The 18,257-nt window shown below is 37.7% G+C and overlaps 2 protein-coding genes across 3 annotated transcripts in view; both read right to left on the reverse strand.

Moving 5' to 3' along the window:
• Positions 1-465: 465 nt before the first annotated feature.
• On the reverse strand, positions 466-11,541 carry LOC131697729 (ankyrin repeat and BTB/POZ domain-containing protein 1-like). The gene is made up of 12 exons (XM_058988780.1): positions 11,265-11,541; positions 8,154-8,216; positions 7,741-7,796; positions 6,631-6,775; positions 6,062-6,221; positions 5,705-5,750; positions 5,264-5,380; positions 4,626-4,741; positions 4,196-4,294; positions 3,801-3,968; positions 3,260-3,460; positions 466-2,398 (listed from the first exon to the last, which is right to left on the reverse strand). The coding sequence occupies exons 1-12, from the start codon at positions 11,318-11,320 to the stop codon at positions 2,192-2,194; spliced, it is 1,434 nt and encodes a 477-aa protein (XP_058844763.1). The 5' UTR covers positions 11,321-11,541; the 3' UTR covers positions 466-2,191.
• A 2,201-nt stretch (positions 11,542-13,742) lies between these two features.
• The window catches only part of LOC117411982 (podocalyxin-like protein 2), a 28,067-nt gene continuing 23,552 nt past the window's right edge, over positions 13,743-18,257 (reverse strand). For both annotated transcript variants that reach the window (XM_058988783.1, XM_058988782.1), the window contains exon 8: positions 13,743-18,006. In XM_058988783.1, the coding sequence (XP_058844766.1) occupies positions 17,800-18,006 (207 nt within the window). In that variant the 3' untranslated portion in view covers positions 13,743-17,799. The remainder of the gene's footprint in view (positions 18,007-18,257) is intronic.

Genomic DNA, 18,257 nt, shown 5'->3' on the forward strand with positions numbered 1-18,257 from the left:
CTGTGGTGCTTTTTATTTTGTACCCAATTTTCTGTATGCACTGGTGCAAAGGTCTGATTTTTGGGCGCTTTGGTTATATGCAGTTTGTTCAGTTTTGCCAACATTTACACCCATTAACATAAATAGATGTGCAGAGAAACTGATATGGATTACTGACCGGTGCTAAAATCAGCATAAGTTCGTTTATTGAAATAAAATAATGTTAATGAAGCTAAAAAAGTTAAGAAATGAACTTGGTTAGCACTTCTTTAAATACAATACGCGTGGCAGTAGCATCCTTGGGTTAAGTCAGTGTACCTCAATGCACATACAATAAGACAATCAGACTGCAAGCTATATGGGCTAGTCTGGTTATAAATTCCGTTAAGGTTTTGCTGACTTCAAAAAGACTCTTTTCAAAGACCTTTCCACACCTAAAACCAAGGAAAATTTAAAATGTTCAAGAAATGATAAAGAAACAATGAGAGGTTTGTATATTTTACTTATTTCATCTCATGCACCCAGTTTATTCATATTTCTAAACATCTTCAAATGCCTTTTTTTTAAAAATATACAGTGTGTAGAATAGCTGTTCTGTTAATACCACAACAGCAGAAGCAATTACATGAAAATAGCCATCCTGTGCTTTTATTGCTAAGTGCTGTCAAATTCTATTAATACATTGAAGATCCCTTCTTTGACATAATTAGTTTGCTACAGAAAAAATAATCCTCAGTAATTGTACACATTAGCAAATTGGTTAGTATATCTATGAATAAAGTTACCTGACAAATCATTACTGCATGTATCCATAATCTAGGCTGTCACACAACTCATATTTCCAAGTCTATTTTACAATAGAAAGGTCAAACTGTTGGATAAGCGGTATATATTATGGTAAGATACTAACCCTCTTTATTCTTCCAACATGCTTAAATTAGTGTTTGCCTCACTCAAAGAATGCATTGGATTATCTACTGTTTATCTAATATCACAAAACTGTTTTCTCTAGTTTCATAATCACTCTTCTGAAAGGAGTGTTACAAAACTAGAAGTTCAGGAGTTTCATTCAAGGCTCTTAAGTATTATTAATTGCCACTATTATAACATAGTTTAAAAATACATGGTATTATTGGGCTTTGTGAAATTCTCCCATGTTATACGGTCACCAAATGAGATGTTTGACATATTGTTTGTATAGGGTTTTTGTGACGCAATGCCAGAAAAAAATAGGGTACCGAGAAATAAAAATCCTACTGGTTTCTTGATTAAAACGTCTTTACAGGCAACTTCTTTATCTGTTTTTGCTGATGTTCCTTCCAAATGTTGGAAAGGATTAAAAAACATTATTTCATATTTATTTGAAATAATGAAGACCACTTCACAGTTTTCTGACATTCCAAAAAGCAGGGTTGTGGCTTTTGGGACCGAACAAAAAGGCAAATACTTAAATTCATATAAAACAAACGGTATTAAATGCCAAGTTTAGGTGTTTTTTTTCCCCCTACCACTACTGTAGTAGTTAAATACATCTGAAAAAATACTTTAAACAGACCTTAAAATCTGCACTCATTTGACTTCGTTCTTGATTGTGAAAAATGTTAATTCTATAACTAAACTAACGGACAAAACATTAGCAATAAAATGTTGTAAAATTTGAAAATCCCTGTAATGTACACAAACTTATGTGGAAACAGTTGAGCAGCTAAGCAGCTGGATCTCAGGGACTTGACTGCATGGCCCAACTAAGTATTGCATTGACCAACATGACCATGAAGACAGTCTGAGTCTTCAAGCCTGCCAAACTATGAGACATAATGTGACAAGCTACTCACTTACAGTGGCACAAATCACAGAAACCTCCAACACTGGACAAGACCCACCCATTTTCCAATGCGCTGGGGCTACGCATGGCGGGATTTGGTAGCAGGTTACTAGAATTTTTTGGCTAGTCACTATCATCACTTCATATACCCTCAGATAAGCTCTATAGCCCTCTGTTTTAGCAGTGAGGTGTGACTGCATAAAGGAACTGGTGGCATCCGAATAAGGTTGAGGGATTTGTGCCAAGACCAAGGACTACTTAGGAAAATGTCCTGGAAGTGGGAGTGGGAGGAGGATTGTGGGGTTTATTACTGCTCTCATCCTCGAATAAAAGCTTAATATTATCATTTTGGCTTGTTTAATTATTTAGCTGCTCTCGGGCCGCTCCTCAGCAGTCGAGTCCAATGCTGCGGAGCAGCTGCTCCAGGGCCTCCAGTTTCTGGTTGGCCTCCTCGATGTCGCTGTAGGTCTGCACGTTGCCGGTGATGTGAAAGCGGATGTCGTCGACGAGCGGGATAGAGTCGGTCTCCTGTCGTGCCTCCACTGCGTCCGCATCCTCCTTGATCGCTTCGGCAAACTCCTCCATCTCTATCAGCTGCAGGAGGAACAAACAGAGATTGCAATGTATTATAAAAAAAACTAAGATAGACACAAAACTCATGAAAATTAAAATGATACACCATTCTTATGCTTGACTGTGTATTGCCTTCATTTTAAAAGGCAAATCAAATACATCATTAGCTTTTATATCTTGAAATGGACATGCTCTGAGCTCAGGATTGCTTCACATGCGAGTCATTTAATGTTAAGCAGCCTACATCTGTGTGACTTAAAGAGTAAGTAGGGGGTTCCGAAACATAGAGCGTGACACGTCTCCACGTGTTGCTACAACTGGTTAAATAACATCCCTGTCATTTTTCTTTTCATTGTTACCATCCCGAAAACTTTTTACACTTTTAACTTTAACGTCGGTTTCAAAGTTATTTTTAAAAATGTCTGCTCTAGTGCACTGATAGCGTAAGGATTATTGCCCACATTGTCAAACAGCAATAACTATCCATGATGTGGTCGAGAATAGAAAAGTCTGAGCACTTTTTTTTGTTTTGTTTTAATCCCTCTTCCTGCAGTGATTTAGAGGACAGATCTCAAACCCCAGTGCACTAGAGCGGACATTCTGAAAAGAGCTTTGAAACAGACTTTAAAGTTATAAGTGTAAATAGTTGTCAGGATGTTAACAATGAAAATAAAATTACAGGTACATTATTTAAACAGTTGTAGCAACACGTGGGGATGTGTAAAGATATATTTTTTGGAACCCCGCTACTTACTCTTTAAGTGCAATTTCTGCTCTCCAACAAAGGTGTAGACACAACTTTCCATGTTAATGTATGATGGGCCAATAGAATACCTCCAAAAGCTAGCAAGTCCACTAAAATCACAGCAAACACATACAAACCTTCTCTATGATCTTGGCCATGTATTCAGTGCACTGGTCCTCAAGCCGCGACAGGAGGAAGAGCTTCGCTGTTTTCCAGATGTTGACAACGTTGTCTTGGTGGAGGGTCTGTGCCAAGGTTTTACCACAGAGCCTCTTCAGCCCCGGCAACAGGTACATGTCGGCCACACACAGCACATCATAGGCGTTCTCTGGAGACAGCTGGGGAGGACAGGCAGACACACTCAGAGACAGACGTGCGCTAAAGACGGGGCAAGTACACTCAATGTATTACCCAACAAAGCTTAAGATAATTGTTGTTATATAAAAGATCGAAATTGAAATGACACCTATTCGTACACTGTATATTTCAGTTTCTACCCTTGCATTACAGCAGTCAAAACAACTCTCTTGGGAATTCTGTTGCAGCTGCCAAGCGAAGGAAAGGAAAGCCCATCCAGCAGTCTATGTCTTCTCACACGACGGACAGTAAAACTATTGTTCGTATTGATTTGGTTAGCGATTGAGCGTCAGGGTGATCTGGAAGAGCCTTCTGTTTTACCTCGGTGTCGTCACTGTAGATGTAATACAGGACCCTGATGAAGATGTCCTTCGTGATGTTGTGCAGGGTCACTGCAGGGATGCTGGGCTGAGACTGCAACGCTTCACTCTCGCAAAAATGATCCTCCAGCAGGGCCTTGAAATAATCACTGCGGCCACAGAAAAAGGCCTGTTGGGAGGATAAAAGATTTGTAGAGTTTTGTGAACCTGATGAAAGTATCATACAACTGAGACCTAAATAAAAGAGACTTGTATATAGTATAGGCTGCCTTATTTTAACACGATGCGCTGGGCTGATAAACTAAAAGCTTGTTTACTACACATTACCCAATATATTTATTAAGGATGGTCATTTTTCCCAGCATCCAGTATTTTACTGGTGGCAACCACACACACCTTTTGACACAGGAAGTCATAACCTTCAACTCTGAAACAGACGTCAGGGGAGCTTGTAAAGTTGTCAGTTCGGTCAAAGGGCAGCTCCCCAAATCCCACCTAGAATACAGACGAGGTAAATCAATTACACTTACACACTAACACACACACACACACACACACACACATACAGTAATTGCACCTATTCAATAATGTGGCTCAAAACGGACTGCTAATTATTAAGTGTACTTAGGTTGAAATGAACTTTTTCTGTGAAATTGGTCTGCTCTTTTATATTGGCCACACTTGACAGGTCGTGTCAGTATATTTGAATGCTGCTGAAATTCATAGAAATGAGCAACTTTAATGATTAGAGCAAATTAAATCCCAAGAATCACAGGCCTCCCTGTCGATATTCTTGCAGTGAGCAGATAAAATCACAAGCCCATACCCTGAGTTCAGCAGGCAATGCGCAGTCTGCTAATATAGCTAGGTCCTCCTGGAGCTGGAAATTATTCGGTGGTTCCAGTGTCAAGACTTTCACACAGGTCCCTGGCTTGGAAGACACTGCAAGGTAAAAGCCAGTATTTTACATTGGAATCATAGGAATGCATACCCAAGCACTCTATGTGGGGACAGAAGTTTAACCTGTGGGGCCATTTTATAGCCCAATATTTAAATAATCACACCTTCATGGCTTAAAATGCTTCAATCCTAATTGTGAAGATTAATGCTTTTGAATCAAGGTCTTAAAATCTGTAAATGACTAACACTTAGATTTTTTACAGAGGCAATTGTCTTTAATTTCCATTCTAAAAAAACCCTGCTATGGTCATCATTACTAGCACACCAAAACCAAGACAACAGAAACAAATTGTCCCTATGCAAAAAACTACAGTATAGTAAATATAGAAATCCAGCTCCATGTCATTGTGGTTTGAGGGTCACTGTTCGCTGTAAAAGGGATTATAGTTGACCTTTGTGGATAACAAAAAACAAAACCTCAGAACTCAGACCTACGCTGGGTAGGCTGCTGAGCAAGAAATGGTCCTAAATACACAAGTAAAAGATATGTTCAGGAAGGCTTACCAAATTCATAGACCTTTTTGCATTTATTCTGCAGTTCCTCTATGAGGTCATCTATTTTGCACTGTTTGGCGAGTCGTATGCAGTCCTCCACATACTCCACATCAATGTCCAAACGGCCTGCAAAATGGAGGGAAATCCAGGAACTGTAATTCAGATCGTGCAAAAAAAAAAAAAAAAAAAAATCTGCACATGCAACCCAATTACAATAATATTTTCAAAGTAACATATATTGAATTTTAAAAATCCCTTAGAAATTATTGACTAATTCAGTGACACGTGACTAAAAACAGTTCCCACAAAACAGCCACTAGTCACTCTTGCTGTCAACAGTCAAATAACTGTCCTCTGACCTCACATCCCAGGATGCGCCGTGTTGAAAAAGTGACCAATGCACTCAGCCACACCTTCTTTAATTATTATTTGGAGTTTTATCATACTTACCAGTATAAAAGTACTGCAAAATTGAGCAAAAAGCTGCTGGGTTTATCTGGAATTTAAAATAAATGTAATATGTTATTGTCGAACATACTATAACCTATATAAATACTGTCCTCATTACATATTTCAGAACATGAAAAAATAACAGCACAACATTTATTACCCACAAGCTGCCCCACGGTGGCTCTGAACCCTGCTTATAGTAACAGGGCAGGTGTTTCTCACTTCAGATTTGTTTTATTTACTCCCCACTTACTGAAGAGGTCAGGCTGCTTTTTCTTTCCACTTGCAAAGAAAAGATCAATGATATGCAAAGACAGATTGTACCCAACAGGCTGGTTTTATTGAATGAAATCCTACCAGTGGGTGTTTCAGGGCAATGATGCTCTTCCCTTTCCACTTCGTTTCAAACATCTCATTGAAGTAGTCAGAACGCGCGCTGAGGATGCAGCGGTGAGCGGTGAAGGTTTTTCCGTGGACGATGAACACAATATCACTGTCGTTATCTTTCTCAAGAAGTCTTTTAAAAAAAAAAAAGGCAGAAAGTTATGCCACACTAAATTGCCACATTTGTTTCAGAAAGGAAAAACGCACCGATAAAGTTTCCAAACCACAAATAAACAACTCAGACATTCTGCAATTGAGTTGTTTCTTATTCATTTTAGAACTGCAATTGATCTTTCGTTTTTCCAAAGAACATAACAATTTGCCCATCGGTTTTATTCATTGGGATCCTTCTAGAATTGAATGGATGATGACATAGAATCAATTAGCTATTACTAACCGGTCAAGCATCCTCTAGTTAGTAACTTTCCAAGTGTTCTTAAGTTCTGTTAACATAAACCGCGGCATATCTTATTGTCACCATTTAAAAGAGGGGTCTAACCAGAGTGATCTACCCCCTACTCTACTCCACACTGGACACACACCTCTGCAGGAAGTCATCGTAGTAATCCCTCTGCTTTCCCTTGGCTGTGATCTGCTTGTATTCCTTCAGTAGCCTCCTGATCGTATCGCTTAGGGCGCCATACAAACAGCGTTCTCTGTCGAACGTGTTCGCCTCACATTTCGCACCTGCAGAAAAATGAATGTTTATTTATTTATTTATTAATTTACACACAATTGGACAGGAGAAATATGTATCTTCTAACTGCAGTGAAACACTGGCTCAAGGAGGTGATTGATTTATCAAATGCAGCAGGTTAATGGCTGGATTTTTAAGTAGAAGTATCTCGCCATATAACCCAATAAGTTAAAGTTCAAGGGTTCGATGCTGTGATGTCACAGTTTTTAGAAATGTATTACATAAGATTACATCAACAAGGAGACACAATTTCTTGGTTAAAATGAAACAAAATGTGTAGGGGTATCAAATATCCGTGAAGACAGTTAGGGACAGCTGAAATAAGGTTTCACCAACAACAGCTATGATCAGCGGTCCAGATAAGCTGCGTACCTGCTGTTTTTTATGCATTAAAAAAAAAAAATCAGAAATACGGACTAAATTTACGTTTCATGCGTAAACATACACATAGCAATTTTGCTGCACCCTGCCCTACAGTATTTATCGAGATTACTCATGACTTCAAGGTAATGTTGCATTTTACCCCCTGAAAATACATTTACTCTCTGTGTTCAAATTAGAGGTTAAGTTACTCCCAGACCCGAAACCTTATCTGGAGCGTTGGCTATGATCAAACCTCTTCCTTTTTTAGGTTTAAAAAGGTAACTCATAACAAACAGTGGACTGTCAACGGACATCACAAATGCTTGTTCCTAGTTCTGTTGCTCCAATACTGAGATTTTTTTTTTTTTATCACTTTCCCTCTTGCTCAGTTTAACTGGCTGCCATCGTGCTTGTTTCTTTGGTTCCTGGTTCATGTCATAGGTGACATAAAAGGATGTACATTTATACCAACTTGTGCTGCACTTTTAAAGGTAGTTTATAGTTCTGGTTCATTGAGAAGTCCTCTCCTTGCTATAGACTAAGTCAGCCTACCTTTGATAAATTAAGACCATGCAATCTTAATTCTCCTTACCGTTCCCCAGCAGATACTGAACCAACTCCTCATGACCACACAAGCATGCATAATACCTATTAAGAAAGGAGGACAGAGATCAGCCAAAATGAAATACATAAATCACAACTATCAAAATTATAAACTGCAAATGCTCAACACAGCCTGTCTTCTCTCAAGGCTATGTGTTAGTCTGAAAACTGCTCTGGCATCCTTTAAACACAGTAATCTATCACTTTCTTAGCTTTTAAAACTCTGTATTACAGAGAACTGCTGTTCAAAGATTAATCCCCCTACTTTAACCATTGACTCACTGTTATTGAAGCAATTAATTTGACCTCACTGAGCTCTTGTCCTCCAAGATGCAAAACTGGATGATAGAATCAATCATAGATTAAATAAAGCCAATGACACAGATAAAAAGCAATGCTTACAATGGGGTACTGTCCCATCTATCTCGGACATTCAGTTCCACATCTCTCTGCTCGACAAGGTACCTAAAAGCAAAAAACAGACGACATTCTGGTTAATTTTCATTTTACAGTGGCTTTACCAAATAATGGGTCCCTAACATGTACCTGCGGCAGAAAGTGAATTTATAGTCAGGTGGCAGGATACATGGGCATGCCCCTAGTCAAAGTGCAAATAAAGTCTGGTACACAGGTTCTGTATAGGAGATGGGAGAATATTGTTGTGCTAAAGAGGTAAGAAATTATTTGTAAAGTCTTGATAATCACCACAAAACACAAAACAGAGACTGCTGTACTTAGTAAGGAGGAATTGGTTCCAGGTTGCTGACACAGGTCCTACAGGAATCAAGGAAATGTAAGAGAGAGATGGAGACAGAGAGAGAGACAGAGAGAAATAAAGAAAGACATGGTTGTATGCATGCCAATGCTTAATGCTTTGCTTGCTTTCTCCAATTCTGACAGCTCTGCACTATCTGAGGCTGTCAACTGTTTTTCCTCTCTCTGATGGCCAACATCCAAAACTAGATATGTTTCAGGGCAGCAGACTTACTGTACTCTAGATGATTACTCAAGGCTAGTTTTGCTAATTATTATTAACCACAGTTATGTGAGCTGCAGTATGTTGCATTCCAAGATTGCATTAGGATAATACTGCCCCTCGGTTACTGTTTAAATGTTTTATTTAAATGTTAATTCCAAAAGTATTGTTACTATTCAAGCAAGCCACTGCCACATCCAAATACCATTACCTTTCTGTCATTAGTATTGTACAATTTTGTTCTGCAGCTATTCACCAAACTCTGTTGTAGTAGTATAGTACCTAAACAATTATTTGTATCATATACCTGGTATGATGTCTCCATATCAACTGCTCAGGTATATATACACAGTACTGTGCAAAAGTTTTAGACAGGTGTGAAAAAATGCTGTAAAGTAAGAATGCTTTCAAAAATAGACATGTTAATAGTTTATATTTATCAATTAACAAAATGCAAAGTGAGTGAACAGAAGAAAAATCTACATCAAATCCATATTTGGTGTGACCACCCTTTGCCTTCAAAACAGCATCAATTCTTCTAGGTACACTTGCACACAGTTTTTGAAGGAACTCGGCAGGTAGGTTGGTCCAAACATCTTGGAGAACTAATCACAGTTCTTCTGTGGATTTAGGCAACCTCAGTTGCTTCTCTCTCTTCATGTAATCCCAGACAGACTCGATGATGTTGAGATCAGGGCTCTGTGGGGGCCATACCATCACTTCCAGGACTCCTTGTTCTTCTTTACGCTGAAGATAGTTCTTAATGACTTTCGCTGTATGTTTGGGGTCGTTGTCATGCTGCAGAATAAATTTGGGGCCAATCAGATGCCTCCCTGATGGTATTGCATGATGGATAAGTATCTGCCTGTACTTCTCAGCATTGAGGAGACCATTAATTCTGACCAAATCCCCAACTCCATTTGCAGAAATGCAGCCCCAAACTTGCAAGGAACCTCCACCATGCTTCACTGTTGCCTGCAGACACTCATTCGTGTACCGCTCTCCAGCCCTTCGGCGAACAAACTGCCTTCTGCTACAGCCAAATATTTCAAATTTTGACTCATCAGTCCAGAGCACCTGCTGCCATTTTTCTGCACCCCAGTTCCTGTCTTTTCGTGCATAGTTGAGTCGCTTGGCCTTGTTTCCACGTCGGAGGTATGGCTTTTTGGCCGCAAGTCTTCCATGAAGGCCACTTCTGACCAGACTTCTCCGGACAGTAGATGGGTGTACCAGGGTCCCACTGTTTTCTGCCAATTCTGAGCTGATGGCACTGCTGGACATCTTCCGATTGCGAAGGGAAGTAAGCATGATGTGTCTTTCATCTGCTGCAGTAAGTTTCCTTGGCCGACCACTGCGTCTACGGTTCTCAACGTTGCCCGTTTCTTTGTGCTTCTTCAAAAGAGCTTGGACAGCACATCTGGAAACCCCTGTCTGCCTTGAAATTTCTGCCTGGGAGAGACCTTGCTGATGCAGTATAACTACCTTGTGTCTTGTTGCTGTGCTCAGTCTTGCCATGGTGTATGACTTTTGACAGTAAACTGTCTTCAGCAACCTCACCTTGTTAGCTGAGTTTGGCTGTTCCTCACCCAGTTTTATTCCTCCTACACAGCTGTTTCTGTTTCAGTTAATGATTGTGTTTCAACCTACATATTGAATTGATGATCATTAGCACCTGTTTGGTATAATTATTTAATCATACACCTGACTATATGCCTACAAAATCCCTGACTTTGTGCAAGTGTACCTAGAAGAATTGATGCTGTTTTGAAGGCAAAGGGTGGTCACACCAAATATGGATTTGATTTAGATTTTTCTTCTCTTCACTCACTTTGCATTTAGTTAATTGATAAATATAATCTATTAACATGTCTATTTTTGAAAGCATTCTTACTTTACAGCATTTTTTCACACCTGCCTAAAACTTTTGCACAGTACTGTATATAAATATATATATATATATATATATATATATATATATATATATATATATATATATATATATATATATATATATATAAAAGCAAAGGACGACCAAAATATATTCAACATAGGGAAGGAACACCTGATAACGTTGCTAGTGGTAATACATTAATTTTTAAAACGATGGTTATCTATGGCCAGCAAACACCATATGTGTCAGTTTTTCAGTGCTGCCTTCCGATGACTTAGGAAACTGCACAGGTAAATAGTATACGACTGCAGTTTGTATTTAGAGCAGTTCTTCCGCGAGATTTAAATGTTTACAATACGGCAGATTCACTGTTACAAACAAAATGAGAACTGCAGAATTTCAAAAATAAGGTAGCCAGAACCACATTAGAATTCCAAAGCGCATCTAGAAGCTTCGCAACATAAGTTTACAATGGAGCCTCTAAATTATTTGAAATGCATTATTATTTGGAAACGTTGAATTGTCATTTCTGTACATCGATGTACACTTTGCTGGTAGTAGCATACCGTAAAACAGTAACGTGCACGACCCAGCTAAAAATAATACTGTAGACAATACCAGAGCTGGCTGCGTGCAAAACACTTACCTAACTCTTGAAACGTCGCCCTTCCTACAGCTTGTAAACAAATCATTTGCGTCCATCGCCGGAGAGTTTTCAGTACTCTGAAATGCATTGAAACTGCAGGCCTGCGTTTGTCAGTGTTGAATACAGTGCTTTATACACTGTACTGTATGTATCGAATATGGCTTGAAACCGGTTTAGTATTTATATGCACAACAACCTTCACTTATCTCTTTGCTCCCGTGTCTCAGCTGTTTTCAGCATCCGCTACACAATGTAAACACAGAACAGAGAAAAAAAAAAGATTCAAGTAGACCCCCTCCATGTTATATGGGATACCAGAATATAGTGACATCTAGCGGTACGGAGAAGAAATTGATATAGACGTAAGCATGAACCATGTAGGAACATTTATACAGAATTCTAGGAAGGCGGCATTTAGATTTGCTGCTGTTATACCATGTGTAAAGTCTGAAAGTGTATTACAATGAAAATCCTTTAAACCACAGGTGTCTCATTGTACTTGTCCTTTGATTGTAAATACCACTGCAAAGTATTATGCATACCGATATTTAAAAATCATCTTTATTTTATTTTAGATTTTTTTTTCGGAATTCGTCTGGCACTAGTTTATTAAATGCATTTTAACCTTTGAATGGCACTACCTATTTTAGACCAAAAACAATACAATATTTAGAAGAATATTTAGGGTCACTAGACTAGACTAGACAGTCTTGAACAAAGAAGACTAAGCTGTGATCTGATTCAAACATTCAAAATCCTAAAAGGTATAGACAATGTCAACCCAGGGGGCTTCTTTGACCTGAAAAAAGAAACAAGGACCAGGGGTCACAAATGGAGATTAGATAAAGAGGCATTCAGAACAGAAAATAGGAGGCACTTTTTTACACAGAGAATTGTGAGGGTCTGGAACCAACTCCCCAGTAATGTTGTTGAAGCTGACACCCTGGGATCCTTCAAGAAGCTGCTTGATGAGATTCTGGGATCAATAAGCTACTAACAACCAAACGAGCAAGATGGGCTGAATGGCCTCCTCTCGTTTGTAAACTTTCTTATGTTCTTAAAACAGATTTAGATCATTCTGTTCACCAACGTAATGCGCTCGATCAAGCAATACCATTCCAAACCACACGATGGCAGCGCTGCTCTACCATTAACTCCCTTTGCCAATTCTTTTGTCAGTTTTTTAAACCTGTATTTTGCATTTCAGCCACGACAGATAGTATTTTTAATATTGCACATGGTATCCACGGCATAATCTAAAGCTAATTGTCTTAATATGGGATTTCAATGCATTTTCTTTAAAAGCCATTGATCATTAACTCACCATTACCTTGATTCTCAAAAGCATAATCTTGTACTTACATCTTTTTTTTTTACCCCTAATATTCAAAATCTTTCATTTCTTAACATTTCATGTCTGCCCAGAATTATAACCTATTTCAGCAGCTGTGATGATGATATATATGTATTTTAAGTGGCATATATTTATTGGGAACATCTGAGATCTGCCAACCTCTTTATCCTTTGATTAAATGCCCATATATTTTGTAGACAATGCCACCGGTGTCTTTTTGTTATCACAATCTCTATATCACACTTATAATTGTTTCTGTCTACAGAGAACCCCTTATCCACTTATGAAACTTGTTTTGGATATATTTTAGCACACATTGAGAGTATCAGAATCCTTTGCTATATGGAGGCATCTGTCTCTGTCAAAGGTACATTTTCACACTTTGCATAGAGTGGGCGTAATTGGTCATGGTGTTGAGTGTCAATAATTTGTCTGTCATTTTTTATTTAATAGTAAATGTCTTCAACGAATAACACAAATGCTTTTTTTTTTTTTTTTGTAGACCCTTACAAATGTTTACTATAGTAAAAGCACAGCAAAGTGTAATAAAGCATAGTGAAAGCATAGTAAAGCACAGGTAAGCATTCTGAAGAATAGCAAGGTATGTTAAAACATAAAAAAAAATGATTCCAAACTATGGTAACTTCAGTATAGCCATGAGAAAAGCTGGGTAAAATTGCAAAAATGCAGTGCAAAAATACCATGGTAATTTATGGAGGACATCTTCAAATCTCAGCTCAAAGATTTCATTTTTACTCAGAGAACCAACGATGCCTTGCCAAGTTACATGTACCAATTTGCTATGAAATGAATTGTGTAAAATATCAAGACATTAATATGTAGTTTTACAGAAATGCTCTTTTTCAAACCAGTTTCAAAGATTTTTGTGTTGATGTTACGTGAAAAAAAGGCTTCATGTTTTTCCTTCAGCTTTGGTAATATTGATACACTAAATACATGATACACTAAATACCATTTTCTTATGCACAATATTTAGAATTTAGTGGTCAAACTGACCTAGCTAAGCTAAACCGAAAGTTTACAGTGACTATATTTACTCAAAACCACCATAATCCATCAGTAAATTCAAGCATAGAAATAAACTGATAGAGAAATACACTGACCACTGAAAAAAGCATAGATATATTGTCCAAAGCAGGATTACGTCAAGTTACCTCATCACACAGTTCAGGGACTGTCACCAAGACTTCTTGCTTTCTGGTGAACGTCATTAGACAATACAAAACAGGCTAATCTAAACGTGTTAGAGAAATGCAATCCCCAGTGACCAGCAGAAAATATTTTTACAGATACATTTCAAAGCACTGGGTTACTAGTCAAGTACTGTGTCCGATTTGACAAACCGTGTCACTTTTTTGAAAACTGTTGCACTATTATTATTATTTTTCTGATAACAACACAATGAAGTAGGGGAAAGGAATCTCTCAGAATATTAAGTCAAAGGGGAAGTAGCTTCAGATCACATTTTCTTTCTTTTTCTTTTTTTTTTTTTACTGCCCCCTTGACCTTTTTTCCAGGAAATCATGTGAAAGCATGGGATGCAAGTTAGGCTGTAACAGTTTAAAGAGTGAGATTCATAAGTCATTTCATTTCATTTTTATACTTATCTTACCATCATATGGAGTTTGTTGTTCTGGGTTCTGTTGCTCAAGTATTATCAAATTTCTCCAAATCTGTCCTTATCTGGCTTCAAGCTTGTCTATATAAAGAGCTGGCACTGAACACACTTTACAGTGTTGACTAAACGTTTAACAGGAACTGTAACATTTCACAGAGGACCACGTCATCATTTATTTGAAAATGAATGTAAAATCTGAAATAAATATGAGCATCTTATAAAAGTCACAGAAGTGTAAGCTTTTATTGAAAACGTATGCGATTAAGGTAAATGATCATTTTACACAGAAGGTTTATTTAGCTGTATTTACAGGTGCATGTATTCCATGCTTTCTCCATGGTTTTCTGTGAAGTATTGCTTTGCATTTCTGGTGATGAGGCCTCATGCAGATATTAGCTCTGAGTTGTCATGCTAGTGCCATAAACATTTTTTTTTGTTCTGCAGTACATATTAAATCAGCTGTAGTGATTCTGTAAACAATTTAATACCTTCTTCATTGTGGATTTCTAATCCCTAATGTGATACATTCCATAACTATATTGTAACCCTATTTTAATGATGTATAACAACTGCAGTTTGAATGCACCACCATTTATGTTATTTTATACTTGTCTTAAACCTCAACTGGTTTGTCTAAAGAAGGAGATGTTTTTTTTTTTAACTAAAAGTAAAGAATGAAATGTGCTACTTTGTTTTTAATTTGCAAAATTATATATATATATATATATATATATATATATATATATATATATATATATATATATATATATATATATATATATATATATATATATATATAAGCTTCCACTAGTGTTTTCTACTATTATAACAACCTTGACTTGCATAAAGAAGGAAAAACATTGAGTGAAGTAACTCGCATCACTCGATTTTCAAGGTGTGGTATCCGAAGCATAATCAACAAATACAGAGAAACATCATCTGTAATTGACAAACCCAGGACTGGAAGACCCAAAAAGCTGTCTAACAAGGATGAGCAATACATGAAGATAATATCCTTAAGGAATAGACAGGAGACAAGCATTGAATTGACAACAGAACTGACAAAACCTCCTGACAAATAATGCACTGGGGCTTGGGTCGTCCTTGATTCCAGAAATGTAAATACCAGTGCTGGTCCTCGCAGCCTTTCTAACGCAATTTATTGTGCACCAACTTGGGTTGATGTACATATAAAAAACACACCGGAATACGAAGACGAGGTGGGTGGGAAGCAATTTGAAAAATGAAATGATTGGCGAGTGTTTCCAGCAGTAGTGTTAAGAAATATTGTGAGATATTAAACCTGGCTGAATAAAACCATATAATAACATGGAGCTGAAATAGGTCATTCACACTACAGTACAGTTCACAAGTCAAGCAACACATTTTTGTTTCACATTAACTTCTATTATTATAAGCAACTATATGCAGCTCTACAAAACGTATGGAAATAGGGATAGTCCTATCCCTGGCAACACTGTAGCACAATTTATATTGTTGAAAATGAAAAGTACTAAAACTGTGGTTTTAATGTTTTTTTTTTGTTTTAATTTAGTCATTCCAAACAAGTTAGGAATATTCAATGCAGCGCGTTACTTTTATGCCGAGTGAAAAGGCTGTGACAACCAGACTACGTTTTTTTTTTTTTTCCTGAGCAGTGAAAACAAGCAGTAAAATCTTCACAAATTAGAAAATGTGCATTTAGTAGATTTTTAAATAATGCTGGTTAGAAAAAAAGACGTCTGGCAAGAGAAAGGTGGCTTCACAATGTGTAACAGTTATTTAGTTAGTATTTATTTCACACTAGAAAGCTGTTTCAGTTAAAGGCAGCTTTCAAGGCGATGCTTGGTATTGCACCAAAGGGAGCTGTAATAATATGAATTTATAAACACCCGTAATAAAAGAAAACAGATAAAGGGGGAAAATACGGACTACCTACATATCTTACGATTATATATAATGTGGTTAAAGCGGTTTGTTGTGTTGCTTAGTAATACATATTGTAGCTGCACAACGTGTGTATTTTTGTAGAAATAGTTTTTTTGCAAGAACTGCATAACCGAATTTGGGGAGTTGTTTGTGGACCGCCCAGAGTTCTCTCATGGACCACAAGTTGGGAACCACTGGACTAGATCAACCAAAGTGTTTTTATAGAAGAGCCAGCGCCATTTAGTGAAGAGCTAATTTGGATACAAGCACCCTGTTGTAATTCCAGCACTAGGCAGCTTTGCACTAGAGGTGTTGGAACTTACTAATTTAAAAACAGGCTGGCTTGTCTCGCCTACATATGTCTATGGCAGGCAAAAGGAACTGAAGACTAGCCCCTGAACTCAGATGAAAGCACCTTAACACAGACTAATCAAAAACCAATAGATCTGAAAATATATTAAGTGAGTTGATTGTGAACTACATACCATGAGGTCCATTACCACAGACTCAATGCTCTGTCAATGTCTGTTTATAATTATTAGAACACAGCAACTGCCACCTTGCTCCGATAGTAAAGTCTGAATGGCCCCTTACATGTTTCCTATTCAGCCAAGTCAATATAACACAGTGCCAGCCATCTGCTTTATCCCTATGTTAATCAAGCTAGAGTTTTCATCCAAGGGTAATTTATTGACCCTCTTTTAAACATCACTAAATACATTACTAAAGCACAGTGCAGGTTTACAAGTTGTATGGCGACAGTATTGAGACTGAGATAATTTAACCAGAATTTTTTTTGCGTTTCTGTCATGTCACGTACTTCTATTATGGAAAATAAAAAAAATATACTGAAGTCTTGTTACCTGTTCAACATTATTTATACTTTTTAAAATGATGTAACAGGGGCGGAGGCTGGGCGTGTACCAGCTACCACGTGCACTGCAAGCAAGCGTCTTAACCACTATGCAAAAGAGACTCTGGCAAACATCATTTGACATTCATTGTGATAGCGCTTTTAACCTCATCTCATCTCACCAACATGGGTCAGAAACCACAGTGATAGTTTAGCTTGTTTTTGGTCTGTCCTCAGAACCATTCTTTGATGTGACCAAAAACTCCACTATTTCACAGTCATTTGTGGTTGTATGTATTCTACATGTGAGGGTTAAGCCATTCGCTATGTCAATACCTGTGGTCTTCATCTCTATACACAGAGAGAATTTCATTTTCAAGTGATGCAGTAAAACTGTTGAACAGTTTATCAATCTTAAATCTATCATATTTATGAAACACCACATTGTGAGATGAAATAAAAGATTAACAGTGAAATACATTTTCCAAAACGCTTTTCTGTTTTCTTTCTTAGACTGTTTGGATTGTTCTCTACTTTGGTAAAAACATGTCTATCAGAAACAGTGACAATCTTCCATGTGAACGTTCAGAAACCTTCTTTAAAACTGTAAATCCCCAAGGCTTTATTCTAATGGTGCTGTTATGATTATTTTTGTTGACATAAGCTTAAACAGTAAGCTCACAGCTGAATTAGCAGGTATTTCTCAAAATGGCACAAGTCACCTGACACATGTTGCCACAGTCTGTTTTTTTTTTTTTTGTTAAAGATGTGTGTCTTCTTCATAATTGTCCCCTTCCTCTTTTGCGGTCTTGTTAATTAAGATGTGCCAGTTGTCCACCCCGTCCATGACAAACCCATTCACATTGGGCTTCTTCTCTTGCATCTCTGATTGGCTGTCGATGGTGACATCCAGTGTCGGGTTGTCGTGGCAACCATTCTCCACAAAATGAAGTTCCTCACCGTGTGACTGAAGCAATGTAAAAAGAAGAAAAAAGGAGTCACTGCTTGCTTTAAAAATACTATAAGCAACGTTCCCCAAATAGGATCAACTTTATGTTCAAAGTGGCCATAGTTTGATATGGTTTCCTCTCCCCATTCACTGGATGTGTTACAGTACAGGAATTAGGACCAGATCAGGCCCCACATAAATTGTACACCATATGCACAGGTGAGGTCTTCTCACACAACTGCACTCGTGTCAAAGTTGAAATACATTCT

Source organism: Acipenser ruthenus, chromosome 16 (genome assembly GCF_902713425.1).
Source record: "Acipenser ruthenus chromosome 16, fAciRut3.2 maternal haplotype, whole genome shotgun sequence".
Taxonomy (NCBI): domain Eukaryota; kingdom Metazoa; phylum Chordata; class Actinopteri; order Acipenseriformes; family Acipenseridae; genus Acipenser; species Acipenser ruthenus.

What these genes read in the sequence shown, in the direction of transcription:
- LOC131697729 (XM_058988780.1), bottom strand. Translation starts at nt 11,320, where the DNA reads ATGGACGCAAATGATTTGTTTACAAGCTGTAGGAAGGGCGACGTTTCA. An exon ending in TACGATGACTTCCTGCAGAG is followed by an intron (nt 6,222 to 6,630) that starts GTGTGTGTCCAG and finishes TTTTTTTAAAAG; the next exon opens with ACTTCTTGAGAAAGATAACG. An exon ending in TTGCCCTGAAACACCCACTG is followed by an intron (nt 5,751 to 6,061) that starts GTAGGATTTCAT and finishes TTTAAATTCCAG; the next exon opens with ATAAACCCAGCAGCTTTTTG.